This window comes from Dryobates pubescens, chromosome Z (genome assembly GCF_014839835.1).
Source record: "Dryobates pubescens isolate bDryPub1 chromosome Z, bDryPub1.pri, whole genome shotgun sequence".
In the NCBI taxonomy this organism is placed as follows: Eukaryota; Metazoa; Chordata; class Aves; order Piciformes; family Picidae; genus Dryobates; species Dryobates pubescens.
The window spans coordinates 127,817,317-127,830,748 of NC_071657.1; the positions used below are offsets into that span (position 1 = coordinate 127,817,317).

At 45.9% G+C, this 13,432-nt stretch overlaps 1 protein-coding gene across 1 annotated transcript in view; it reads right to left on the minus strand.

The window, feature by feature from the left end:
* Positions 1 to 8,735: 8,735 nt before the first annotated feature.
* The window catches only part of SCAF11 (SR-related CTD associated factor 11), a 34,005-nt gene continuing 29,308 nt past the window's right edge, over positions 8,736 to 13,432 (minus strand). The window contains exons 12-14 of the mRNA XM_054178099.1: positions 11,472 to 11,690; positions 10,629 to 10,748; positions 8,736 to 9,248 (exon numbers count right to left, since the gene is read on the minus strand). Coding sequence (XP_054034074.1) covers positions 9,120 to 9,248; positions 10,629 to 10,748; positions 11,472 to 11,690 — 468 coding nt within the window. The 3' untranslated portion in view covers positions 8,736 to 9,119. The remainder of the gene's footprint in view (positions 9,249 to 10,628; positions 10,749 to 11,471; positions 11,691 to 13,432) is intronic.

Sequence of the window (13,432 nt, forward strand, 5' to 3'; positions counted from 1 at the left end):
ATAAATCATCAGTTTATTGTGACACGATAACATGGCACAGCTAGGGACACCTGTAATCATTCCATCCCTCCTGCGTGCTTCCTGCCAGGTGGTGATTAGGCTGTCAGTCATTTCCTGCATGGGTGGCTACAGAGAGCATTATGGCTGATGTCCTACTTGCTGGGTAAGGTGATGTGTGTGCAGGCTGCTGAGCCTGGTGTGGGCAGTGAGTTGAAGGTTGTGGAGCCAAAGGGATGCTCTGTGTCCCACTGCAGCGCTTGGGGCTGCAGCTCTGTGATGGGTTGGTGCACTGTGTGTTGCCGGTCTGTTGGGTGAGGGGGATTTCACACTGAGTTCATGAGTCAAGTGGTGGAGAAGTCAAGGCTGACTATAATGAGCAAAGTTATCATCAGCTGTTCTTAAATTACTGCAACTTCTAAATCACCTTTGGTTGGTTTTAAAAGCCTGCTGGTTTTCATGTGGTTGTATCATGACTTGCTGTTTCTCACTGCATCATTTGTGTCTTGGCATAATAAACCAGGTTGGAAGAGACCTTCAAGATCATCGCACCCAACCCACCTAAACAACTAACCCATGGCACCAAGCACCCCATCAAGTCTCCTCCTGAACACCTCCAATGATGATGACTCCACCAGCTCCCCGGGCAGCCCATTCCAATGGGCAATCACTCTCTCTGTATAGAACTTCTTCCTAACATCCAACCTAAACCTCCCCTGGTGCAGCCTGAGACTGTGTCCTCTTGTTCTGCTACTGGCTGCCTGGGAGAAGAGACCAACATCTGCCTGTCTACAACTTCCCCTCAGGTAGTTGTAGAGAGCAATAAGGTCACCCCTGAGTCTCCTCCTCTCCAGGCTAAGCAACCTCAGCTCCCTCAGCCTCTCCTCATAGGGCTTGTGTTGCAAACCCCTCACCAACTTTGTTGCCCTTCTCTCCCTGTCTGTGATAAGATAAGCAGAGTCATTTGAGCTGGTACCTTTTAAAAAGCTGATTGCTTTTTATTCTAGGTGGAAAGAAAGGAGTAACAAAAATCTTCCAAAGATGAATCATCATAAGGTTTGTCTTCAGCTGTGATGTTGGGTGGCTTTTAGACTGCTGTTTTTTAGGTAGCCTTTCGGGTGGATTTGCTGCAAAATGCATTTTGAGGTGGTTTGCTGGTTTTGTGATTTGAGGGTTTTAAATCCCTATGTCCACAGGTGCTGTCCTGGTTAAAAGTAATTTTTTCTGAAACCCAAATATTTGCTTGTTCCTTATCTTTGGGCAGAGCTGTCTGTGTTTCTGTTGCTTAGGATGGAGTTACATGGTGACTCATAGCATGAAGCATGTCCTCTGGGTTGGGAGGTTGTGTTGTCATCCCAGTTCTGCAGCTGGTCTTGCTGGGCTTCTTGCTGGGAAGGTTACCTGGAGCTCAGGAGCTTTGATGGCCTCTGGTGAAGTGAGGCATGGAAATGGATGAAGAGGGACAGTACTCCTTGCTTTTACCTTTGGAATAGGGCCTTGAAAAGAGGGAGCCTGCACTGTTACAAGAGTTTGTGTGATTACACAAACAGGAGCTCTTGAAGGCACAGGAACTGGCAGTTCCCATGTGCCGAAAGATGAGCCGGCGGGGAAGGCGACCGGCCTGGATGAGCAAGCAGCTCCTGGGGAAAAAGAGGCTTTGGAAGGAGGGGAAGGCTTCTCGAGGTATATTCAAGGAAGTGGTTAGATTATGTAGGAATAAAATTAGAGAGGCAAAGGCCCAGTTGGAACTGAAGCTGGCCACCTCTGTCAAAGACAATAAAAAGCATTTTTACAAATACATTAACACTAAAAAGAAGGGCAAGAAGAACCTGCACTCCTTACTGGACCTGGAGGGGAACGCGGTGACTGAAGACGAGGAAAAGGCTGAGGTCCTGAACACCTTCTTTGCCTCAATGTTTAACAGCAAGGTAGGAGTAAGGAGCAGGGAGGTCATTCTGCCCCTGTACACTGCATTGGTTAGGCCACACCTTGAGTACTGTGTCCAGTTCTGGGCCCCTCAGTTTAGGAAGGACATCGAGACACTTGAACATGCACAAGCCCTGTGAGGAGAGGCTGAGGGAGCTGGGATTGTTTAGCCTGGAGAAGAGGAGGCTCAGGGGTGACCTCATTGCCCTCTACAACTACCTGAAAGGTCATTGTGGCCAGGAAGGGGCTGGTCTCTTCTCCCAGGCAACCAGCACCAGAACAAGGGGACACAGTCTCAAGCTGCGCCAGGGGACTTGAGGTGAGGAGAAAGTTCTTCACTGAGAGTCGTTTGTCATTGGAATGTGCTGCCCAGGGAGGTGGTGGAGTCACCATCCCTGGGGGTGTTCAAGAGAGGATTGGACGTGGCACTTGGTGCCATGGTCTAGTCATGAGGTCTGTGGAGACAGGTTGGACTCAATGATCCTCGAGGTCTCTTCCAACCTTAGTTACACTGTGATACTGTGATGCACCGTTCCATTAGATGTCACTGTGGTAATGAATGTGGGTGGGTGCTGTTCTGGTTGTGTCTCCCCTGTGCTGCTCAGACAGGACATAGCCTTCACAACCTGAGAACTGCCACTGCCCTGGGCACTGCAGAGTGCTGATGGGGCTTTCCTAACTGCCTCACCTGTGGTCAGTAGTGTCTAGAACATCAATTCTCTCCTCTGTGATTCTGTGAAGTCTTGGCAGACTGACCTACAAGTAACCTCATAGCAAACCCTACAGTGCATCAAATATGTAATCCACTTGCCACAATCCATGCTGCATGAGGTGCTCTGTGTGTGATTTATATTTCCCCCACTACAAAATGTTGCATGTTTATTAGAACTCTTTAAATAGCCTTTGTATCCCTTCCCAGGAACTGCTCTGAGAGCTTAGGGCTTGACACAAGGCTGTGGAAATTCATCTGTGTTGTCTGGCTTGGTGATCTGGCTGCAGAGCTGCTCAGTGTCATCAGGAAGGTGGCAAGGAGTTGGATCCTTCTGTGGGGTCTCCCACACTCTGATTTGTGTATTTGCTTCTGTTTTGGGGTGTTAGTTTGCATGGCAAAGCCACATGCTTTGCACAGGCAGCAGCAGCTCTGTAGTGTACAGGGATTAGTCAAAGACAAATCAGAGGCAGATCAGATATTTTCAGGAGGAATGACTTCTGAGTGTTCCGGTCTGATTCCAAACCACATCTGGAATATTGTGTCCAGCTCTGGGCCCCTCAGGTCAAGAAGGACCTCAGGGAACTGCTTGAAAGAGTCTAGTGCAGAGCCACAAAAATGATGGAGTGGAACATCTCTTCTTTACAAGGAGAGACTGAGGGAGCTGGGCTTCTTTAGCTTGAAGAAAGAGGAGACTGAGAGGCGGCCTCATTAATGTTTATAAGTATTTAAAGGGTGAGTCCCAAGAGGATGGAGCCAGGCTCTGCTCGGCGATGCCCAATGACAGGAGAAGGGGCAATGGGTGGAAGTTGAGGCACAGGAAGTAGCATAGAACCATGAAGAAAAACTTTGTCACTGTGGGGGTGACAGAACACTGGAAGAGGCTGCCCAGGAAGGGGGTGGATTCTCCCTCTCTATTCAAGACCTGCCTGGATGTGTTCCTGGGTGATCTGGTATAGGTGACCCTGCTCTGGCAGAGGGGTTGGACTAGAAGATCTTTCGAGGTCCCTTCCAGCCCCTAATGTTCTGTTGTTCTGTGGTATGGTCAGTTAACCACCAGGCACCATGCAATGGCAAATAGCAACAACTGAGCAAGCCGAGTGTGTGACAGCCTTTTCTCCTAGGTGCTTTCTAATAGGACGTTTCTTTCTCATGTGGTCCCTGAGGCTTCACACCTGCAGGTGGTGCAGGGGGTCCCTGGTGCTCTCCTCTTGGCTCTGGGCAGTGGCTGTGCTTTCCCCAGCAGCACGCCTCATAAATGCCTGCACTGCAAATACCTGCACATCCAGCATCCCTCTAACTTGTGGAGAGAAAAGAAGGCAGCCATGTTCCTGTCTTGTGTTAGAGGAGACCCTACCCATCATGGTTAAGCTACCTTCCTGGTCCTGGAGAGCCCTGACTTTCTGTAAAAGGCTCTAGAGTTTGTAGGTAAACTCTGGCTTCTAAGAGTTGTTCCTTTCTTTAATCCCAGCTGCTCTTTGTGCCGAAGCACCCAAGAATCCACAGCTATTTTTGATTGATGCTTCACATAAAAAAATAAAATCAGTGGTTTCAGGTTTAATTTCTGCAGCACTTTAGAACTAATGATGAGTTAACCTGCTGCCAAAATCCATTGGGTTTGGCTCCTGCGGTAATTTTCCTCGGTGTTGGATTCCACTCCGGGTTTGTTTACTGTGAGGAATGAGCAGCTCCTGTGTTGCTGTAATCCCCCTGGGTTTACTGCACAGTCTATGGAAATGAAGGGCAGCTTGCAAGCTTACTGTTGGTGTGTCTCAGGAAGTTGTGAGAAACAGCAGAAAAGTCAGAGCCAAGTTTAAGTAAATTACTTAATTTAGTCAAGCAAAATTTTGTATCCCAGCCTGTGCCTTCTCACAGCTGTATCTCCTTTCATGCAAGCAGCTTATGGAGCATCCTTCTTGTTTTCAGCTCCAGGTTAGTGAATTTTAAAGCATCTTCACAGATTTTGAAGGTCTTCATATTTTTTTTGAAGGCTGCTGCATTTAATAAGTACTCTACAGCCCCTTTCAGTGATCTGCTTTATAGTCCTTACTCATTTCTGCTCTTTTACAAGCTATTGATTAATGTGATTAGTGCAATACTTCATAAAAATCTTTGTCACAGTAGTTTCATCGCTCCGATTTCAAGTGTAAGCTGAACTTTAGAATCTACCTACTTGTTTTACACACCAATGATGTGTTATGATGCCTGAGATGTGGCTTCTGGGGAAAAGCCAAACCCTTTTGTTGGCAGGAGGCTCTAGCAGAGTGATCCCTACAGCAAAACTGAGCAGATTTCAAGGCACTGCTTGCAGAGGCAGGCTCTAGAAATGCTTTAGCTGTGTAAATTGGCTTGCAATGGTACTTACTCAGCACAAACTAAAGTCCTCACCTAGGAGCTGCTTCTGCTCCTGCTGCTTCTCCCTATGTCCCTCTCCTCTTTGCATGTTCTCCCTGTGCTCACATTCAGAAATTTCTATCCCAGTGGTGGTAACACTGCTCAGAGCTAAAATGCAGAGCCCTTCTGCCTGCTGTTTTGCTTTATGCAGTGATCACCCTCTGAGGAGAGCAGGCAGATGGTTCTCCTGACACACAAGTCATTTAAGTGCACGAAACTCCTGACCTGCTTAAGGTTGCCTGTCTATAGTTGCAGGACCCAGATCAAGATCTTCACGTGTGCAAAGAAAGCTCTGCAATGCCTGCATGGGGCATGCAGCAAAGTGCAGAGGAAGGCCAAGGGAGCAGCAGCAGATGTGGCTTAAGTCAAGCCAACGTACTGACAAGCTCCTTGCAGCAATAGATGAGGCGGTGACACTTGCTGTTAGGATGCTTGGAAAGGTCCATGCCCTCACGGAAGCAAGTGGAAACATGATTGCCTTAGAGCTTAGGCAATGGTTTTCACTATCTGCAGTCATTTGGTTTAAATTACTTTCCTCAAGACCATTTTTTTTATTGGAAGTAATGTCTTTCAGCATGTCTTACCCTAGCCTCCCTGCAGTGATCTTCACTCTGTCTCCACCTACTTGAGGTAATGTCATGACAGATTAAGGCTAAGCCTCCTGGCTTAATCTCAGTAGCCCAGCGTCATGAGATGGTTACAACTGCAGGCCCTGCTCTTCATCTCAAAAAATGTCCTCAAGTAACTGACACTGCTGGACCTCCCTCTTCCCAGTGACTATCCACACCAAGCCACCCCTTGAGCCTTGGCCTTAATGTCTACCCTTGCTCCTCAAACTGGCACACTCTTTCCTAAAACTACAGGCCTGTCTGCTAAGGCCTGTTCATTTAACACAGAAACAGCACCTGAGCAGTATCAAGGTAAGACAATCCTTGCTCTCCATGGATGTGTCACCCAGCTAATCCAACTCCAATCTTCTACAAACCTCTGCATTTCACAGAGCCACCAGACAGCCACCTTGAAGAACAACAAAGTTAAGTCTGGCGAGGAGAAGGCCAAGAAGGGATCTAATAAATAGGTAAGTATCTGAGGACTGGGTGTCAGGAGGGAGGGGACATTGCTTCCTGAATTAAACCACTTGATCCAGAACCTTTGAAGAGCAAACACAGACTACTGCCATCTTAGTGAAAAGAATTTATTAAAACTGTTAAGCACTATACAAAACTAGTTTTTTAGAGTATTTTTTTTTCAGTAGACAGCACTCCAGCCTTTATGCTACAAACACTTTGGACAGCCACTGTGCTCCTAAGATCCATCTTTAGGATGAGACATTCAAGCAGCATGCACAGTGAGACAGTGGAAGAAGTGCAAGGAAAACCCTTTTGAGTTGCATAAGTTCACCGAAGGGATACAGCTTTGTACCTGTGTTCCTTGAGGCCATCTGAAAGGAGTGAATGACTGATCCTGTAGAGACACCAAAAGGGCTCAGTGTCCCCAGCACTTTGCCTTTAGCTGTTAGTCCACGGTGGGACTTCCAGTGCAAGGAGCGTCAACAAATAGGAATACAGCTTCCATGCTACTTGAACAAGACCGTGACTGTGAGGTTAAAGTAGCAGTTGCATCAACAGAGACTTCACTGCTTTTTGGGAAAAGCAGGAATAATCTGTGGACTAAGGCAATATGAGTTTTGAATTCAACACAGAAACTGTAACGAACTGTGTTAGTTTCTGGCAAGTTCCATAGTATCCCATTGTCAAAACCAGAGTTACTGGTCACAGGCTCCTCTGTCTGATACTCTTCATTACCTTTTGAAATACAGTGGAGCATCACTATGGTCACTGCCCCAACAATGTGGCAGGCAAATGAGTTTTATCTTCCAGCCAGGAGCTGCAAAACAAGAAATGAATGCCCCTTCCCCTCTCCCAGTTTAAATCCTCCCTTCCTCCTTCTCACCCAATTGCTACCTCTTCTCTAAAACAAACAAAACCCCACAAAACACTTCTCTGGCTCCTGAGAGCAGCTTTATAGCAAGGCTCAACTGTATAAAGATATAAAAACTCATTAAAATCCAAAAGTTTAGAGAAGGATAAGTGTAGTAAAAGTAAGAAAGGACACAGGGCGTGATAAAAACCTGGAGAGACACAGCCGTTTGCTACAGCGGTCCCCAAAAGGCGCTAATCGGTTTTAGTTTCACACAGTTCAAGAGTTCATACAAATTGCTACCAGAGTCACACTGAGTATTCTGAACAACATCTAAAACCTGGCTTGACTGTAGAAAATGCATTGTGCTGCTAATTTACAGAGTGTATAGGCACACGAACATAAATACAGACAGTCAAATGCTTCATTAACTCTGCGGAAAGTTATGGTTAAAACTGACTGACTGCTGGGACAAGCATCACCTCCTGTGCACACAGAGAGCTCTCTGCATAACCACATGGGTACAGCTGGCTGTCTCCCTCATTTCATCCTCAGGCTTCTGTAAGTTACAGAATCACAGTATTGTCAGGGTTGGAAGGGACCTCAAGGATCATCTAGTTCCAACCACCCTGCCATGGCCAGGGACACTATCCACTAGATCAGGTTGTCCAGAGCCACATCCAGCCTGGCCTTAAAAACTTCCAGGGATGGGACTTCCTTCTTACAGGGTATGACTGTGGCTTTTGCTAAGGAAAGTTAATGTGGGAGCTACTGGCTATGAAGAGGTAATTGAGCAGAAAAGTCACATTGGTATTTTCTGTCCAAATGGTTCATGTTAATACTTTTGGGCCAGGAGACCTTGGGCTGGAGCAGGAGCCAACACCAAAGGTTGCTACCATATGGCAGGACTGGAGGGAAATGCTGAATATTAATAGTGCTGTCTGAGAGTAAGGGAATAAAAATTTCTATCTCAGAGCAAGGCTCCTTCTCCCAACACTCCCAGGAGGACATCAAGCTGTTCCTTCCATAAGGAGCACATAGTGATCTCAGTCTCTCAGCAACCCTCCCTGCTGCCACCTCAGTAAAACTGGTTTTACTTCAAGTGTAGGCATTTCCCTTAGCACATTCACTGCTTTTAAATGCTTGCAGTATCTCTACCAACTTCTCTATGCCAAAGTGCTCAGGGAAGTAGGAAAGCTGCTGTACATGACTTCAGACTGCACCCATTCAATGAGAGCAGTCTGGTGATCCATGCTACAGTCCCTAGTTAACAAAGCAAGGATTGGCACAACTGGTGATCTCTGATCAACAGGAAGCCTAGTAACAAACTCCAGCTTTCTTGACTTGGTTTGTGCTTCTGAACAACCAGCTCTAGGACAGTAATTCCCTACTAGCTAAGGGCAGGGTTAGACAGGAACTGAGGTTGTCGGTGTGTGGCAACGGAGTCCTTTCAGCACATAAAAATCATTCAGGCTCATCCCTCTATCTTGAAACAAATTCAACAACGTCACAAACAAAACCAAGCAGCATAGTTTTTATTTGGTGTTACAACAGACATGCAGGCCCATGATCCTGGGCACTGCATTTTACTGTTCATCAATTCTCTTTTTAAAAACTAAACAGTTCTGTCCAGACAACTCCATGTGCTTTGCTTTTTTTTTGCCTTTGTATATACACATTCTGTCACCCCCTGTGCATTCAGCCTGTCCAGTTAATGCTAGAAATATTTGTCAAGGCAATACATCCTCTTTGCTGTAATTAGGAAGGGGCAGGGGGAAGGGGGGGGGAAGGAAAATCAAAAGAAAAATTTTACTTAATCTGACCAAGTACTGTACATACCTGCAGCAAACCCAATGTCCTCAGAAGATTCTAATTTCATGTACTGTGTTACTGAAGTCAAAATGCTGTACATCTAAGTATCCACACAATCGTACATCCCTAATGATTCTTCTTTACATCTTGATTGTTTCGGACAGGTTTGTTGGCTCTTTAGAAAAGGAATAAAGAAGTCGCCCTGCAGCTCTAGAATTTCTTGAGAACAAAACATTGTATATACTACATTGAAAAATAAATTTTATCAAAACCAGCTCCCAATCAGTGTTCAGTTAAGGGTTCATCTCGAAATTGCACTTTGCAGAGAGAGTAGAAATGACAAACTGAGAAGGTGGCTCTTTCATTTCCTTTCGCCGGAGACCGCCTCCTCGGGGTTTTTCTTCCGCGAGTGTTTGTACTTGTCTACGTACGCTTTCACTAGATTGGCCACCTTGGCAGAATTCACCTCTCCACTCTTGCTGTGACAAACCTACAAAGGTTTTAAAGACAGAACAAAAAACGTTTGAAACATGTGGGTTTAAGAACTGGGATATCTTAACCATGGAGCTGAAAGTCCTCCAAGTACCAGAGAGGTGACACCAAAAAGTGTAATCTTTTGTCATTTCATCCCATCGTGCCTGCATCTCCCCTTTATAAATGGACAGCACAGGCTGTTCTGCCCTCTCTCCTGCTATTTCTTGTTTGGAATTTTGGGGGAGGCTTTTGGCCTTGAGCAGCCTGGTTAAACTTGTCTGCGTCACTGGGGTGTGGGTAGGGAGATAAGGGGAGCAGGCACTGAGGCCTGGGGCTTTGGCCCAGTGGGGGCAAGGTTTTGGATGACGTTGGCTTAGTGAGGTTTGGTAAAGCCCAGACTGTAGAGAACGGGGCCAAGGCTGAATGAGAGTCTGTGTGTTTTGTACTGTTGTATATAGTTGTGAACAGTACTTCCATTTAAATTTCCAATTCTTTCCAGTCCTGTGTGGAATAGTTTTCTTTTACTCCTTCGGGGAGAGGGGTAAAAGAGTTTGTCTGCTCACAGCCAAGGCACATCTCTGCTGATGTGCCACTCTTCCACACTACTTCCCAACACTCCACATTTCTCTATGGCAAGCAGAACAACTTTATGAAACTCTTAATGCTTCCCCACTTGCTTCCCAAATATTTCTGAATTCCCATTCAATTCTTTCACACAATAAATGAGTTCTAAGGAGCTAGGACGGCTCTTGTGGTGAAAGACAAAAGTATGGTGTTTTCACTCAGGGCTGGTCAGGCCACGCCTTGAGTCACTGTGCAGAGTTTTGGTCCCCGCTATGCAAGAAGGATGAGGACAGGGTGAAAGGGCCCAGAGAAGGGCCACAAGAATGATTAGAGGACCAAAAGACCTATCATATCAAGAAGGCTGAGGTAACTGGGTTGTCTCAGTCTTGAGAAGAAAAGGCTTAGGGGAGACCTCACAACCACATACAATTACGTAAAGGGTGGCTATCATGAGGAGGGAGACTGCTTTTTTAGAGTCCCATGGTAAAGACAAAGGGTAATGAGGACAAGTTGCTATTGGAGAGATTTGGACTGGATGCCAGGGAAAACTTTTCACCATTTGAACTCTTAAACATTGGAATAAACTCCCAAGGGAGATAATGGATTCCCCTACATTAGGCAGTTTCCAAGCTGGGCCACATCATTTCAACTATATTCTTACCCTGAAAAGTTGGACTAGATGATCTTTGAGGTCCCTTCCAACCTGGTATTCGGTGAATTTCTGGTTTTCCTCTTCCCCCATCCCAGCAACTACCTCTTGTTCCCACAAGATTAAGTCCAGCCCCCACCTCTGTTGCTGTGCATGCACTTTGGATTAGTAGGATCAACTTACTTTATCTACAGCCTTCCGCACGATTTCTTTGTATTCCTCCTTGGTGATGTCTTTGTTTTGGTAGAAAGGTTTAATGGCCAGTTTGACTTCCTGGGCTGCTTTCTCCTGAATTAACAGTTTCTGATGAAAAAAAACCCCAAACGTGTTATTTCTCACTGCCTGCATCGGTAGCCTTTTATCACAAATTCAATCTTTACAGCAAAAAGTTACTGCAGAAGACCAGAAAACCTCTCACACTCTCCTCACTCCCGTTTCAGCTCTCCCGAGAGCTGCCTGTTTTACAAACAGCAGAATGGTAGCCCACAGCAATTCCATGAATTCTCGTCATAGCTTTAAAGAAGGCTACACTCAAAAGAGTCAGCTTGCTAGCTTATGTCTAACAGCTGCCACAACAGTATCACATATGTGAGATGATCACATACAGGAAAGATGGAGAGAGTGTTTACAAAGGCCTGCAGGGATAGGACAATGGCTTCAGACTGAAGAAGAGCAGATTTAGATTGGATGTTACAAACAGGCTCTTTACTATGAGGGTGGTGGAACACTGGAACGGGTTGCCCAGGGATGTGTTCGGGGTCCCATCCCTGGAGATATTCAAAGTGTGGCTCTACAGGGCTCTGGGCAACCTGATGTAGTTGAAGATGTCCCTGCTGACTGCAGAGGGGGTGGGACTAGATGACTTTTGGAGGTACATTCCAACCCAGGCCATTCTATGATGCCATCAAGTATAAGGGGTATTGTCATAGCCGACTACCTTTTTAGTATGTCAAAATTCATGTGCAATATACATTTTACATATAAATGTATAAAAAAAGAGTATATATAAATGTACTCTGAACTTGCCTGGTCCTTCTTTGAGCTATCTGCACTAGCTTCCACTGTTACACTTGCTTTGTTTTCTCCCAGTTTTACAGCTGCATTAGAGCTCTTGACGTGACTTGACGACGTTGTATTACCCGAACTTGGTCCCTGAACTGTTCCCACGTTTCCCAGGACTGCTGTTGGAGCAGGCAAGGCTGGAGCACTCACATTATTACTTACAGGAGCAGCACTTGGAACACCCTGTTTCAAAAAGTTATCAGTAATGATTACATTCAGTATGACAATGAAGTCCCAGCAGCTAGAGAGAGCACACAGACACTACATGCTTGTGTTCATTAGCCACTTCCACACTGCCCGTCGCTATGGGAGGTACACATGTTGTGTCACATCTACTCAAGGGGAAAACAAAGCTTGGAAAGTACGGCACCCTCCACATCACCACAGTGGGTGCTAGATTCTATCTCATATCCTAGTGACGAAGCAAACTCCTGCAAACAGGCACGGAAGAGGTTAGCACAAGGGGAAGGAAGGTAGTGTAGGTTAAGGGAAATCAAGAGTTAATTGGTATAACCATAAAGAAACGTCCTCCAGAGGCTAGAGAGTCCCAGGGGGATGAGCAGCTTGTCCCAGGATATTGTAATCTGTTATTCTATTCCATTTCCCTGGACCTCTACTTAAGGGAATGTACAGCCAATTTTCTCTTCTCTCTGTGTCAGGATGTGTGTGCTGTTATCTTTATGGTCTGTGGGGGAGAGGCTTTCTCCTGGCCTTGGCTGGCAGTGAATTTCCAGCTACGCCACTGGGCCTATTGAAGCCTGTGGTAAGCCTGGGTTTAGCTGGGGGCAGTTTGACTACTCTTGGGCCTGCTGAGGCTGAGTGGGGTGGAGGTTTCTGGAAAGCTCTGGAAGGTTTTGGCCTGGTAGGCCCAGGTGAAGAACTGAGCCTAACTTGTGAATGTATTCCTTTCACCTGGATACCACCTTTTGTATGTATTTGTAAATAGAATTTCCATTTATACTTCCTATCCAGTGTGGAGCATTTTTATTGACTCCTTGGGAAGGGGTAAAACATCTTTTCTGTCCTTCTGCCCTGGGCATCTTGTGTCTCAAAACTAGAACAGAAGCTTATGGCTGCAGAACTTCTCTGCTTGTCTCTGGAGCCTTATTTAGTGTAACAGATGAACTTTTTTGTTTTCTTTTAAAATCATCTTTTTAAACATACATGAGATGTCACCTTAAACCCCACCTGCATCCCTGCACCTAATGATGCTGCTCTGGAAACAATTGCTTTCACTTGGTTATCAGCTTGAACTTGCAAATCTACTGAAGGCTAGAGGTGAAATGTTGGTTGAAGCCAGGAGCTGTTTGTTCTTCAGGAAAAGCCATTTTCTGTCCATTTCCAAACAGCACCGAAGGAGCACCAGCATTGCTGATACCGTGGAACTCAGAATCAGGTAGCTCTCTGACCTGATTGAGGTCTGTTCTGGCAAAAGCCAAGAATGCATTCACCCAACATATTTCTGTCAGGCTACCCTCAATGCTACTTTTTTGCAGGTCATCAACTTGACTTTTTTTTCCACATCTGCATTTATCCAGGTGGAAGATAATGAAACAGGAATTTGAGCTCCTTGGAAAGGACAGAGATACTGAGCTGTTATAAGCAGCATGCTAACACTTGCCAGCGCATGCTCTTCATCTTCCTCTCAACAGGAAGGACAGATGGAGTCCTGCAGTGTTCAGTAGTTTCTATGGTGCTGCCACCAAGGACTTGTCCAACAGAAGCTCAAAGGAAAAAGCAGCAGCAGCTGCCAAGAGCATTCAGGTTCACAGGCACTATTCCACAAAAGCAGGTAGGAGCATCGATTGTAGCAGGGGTTTTACTAACAAGTAGCTGTCATTTTGGAGCAGCATGCAGTCTTTGTAGAAACAGATTCATTACTGCACTAGATACTGTATTACACCAAGGCTCACAGCCTGTGTTCT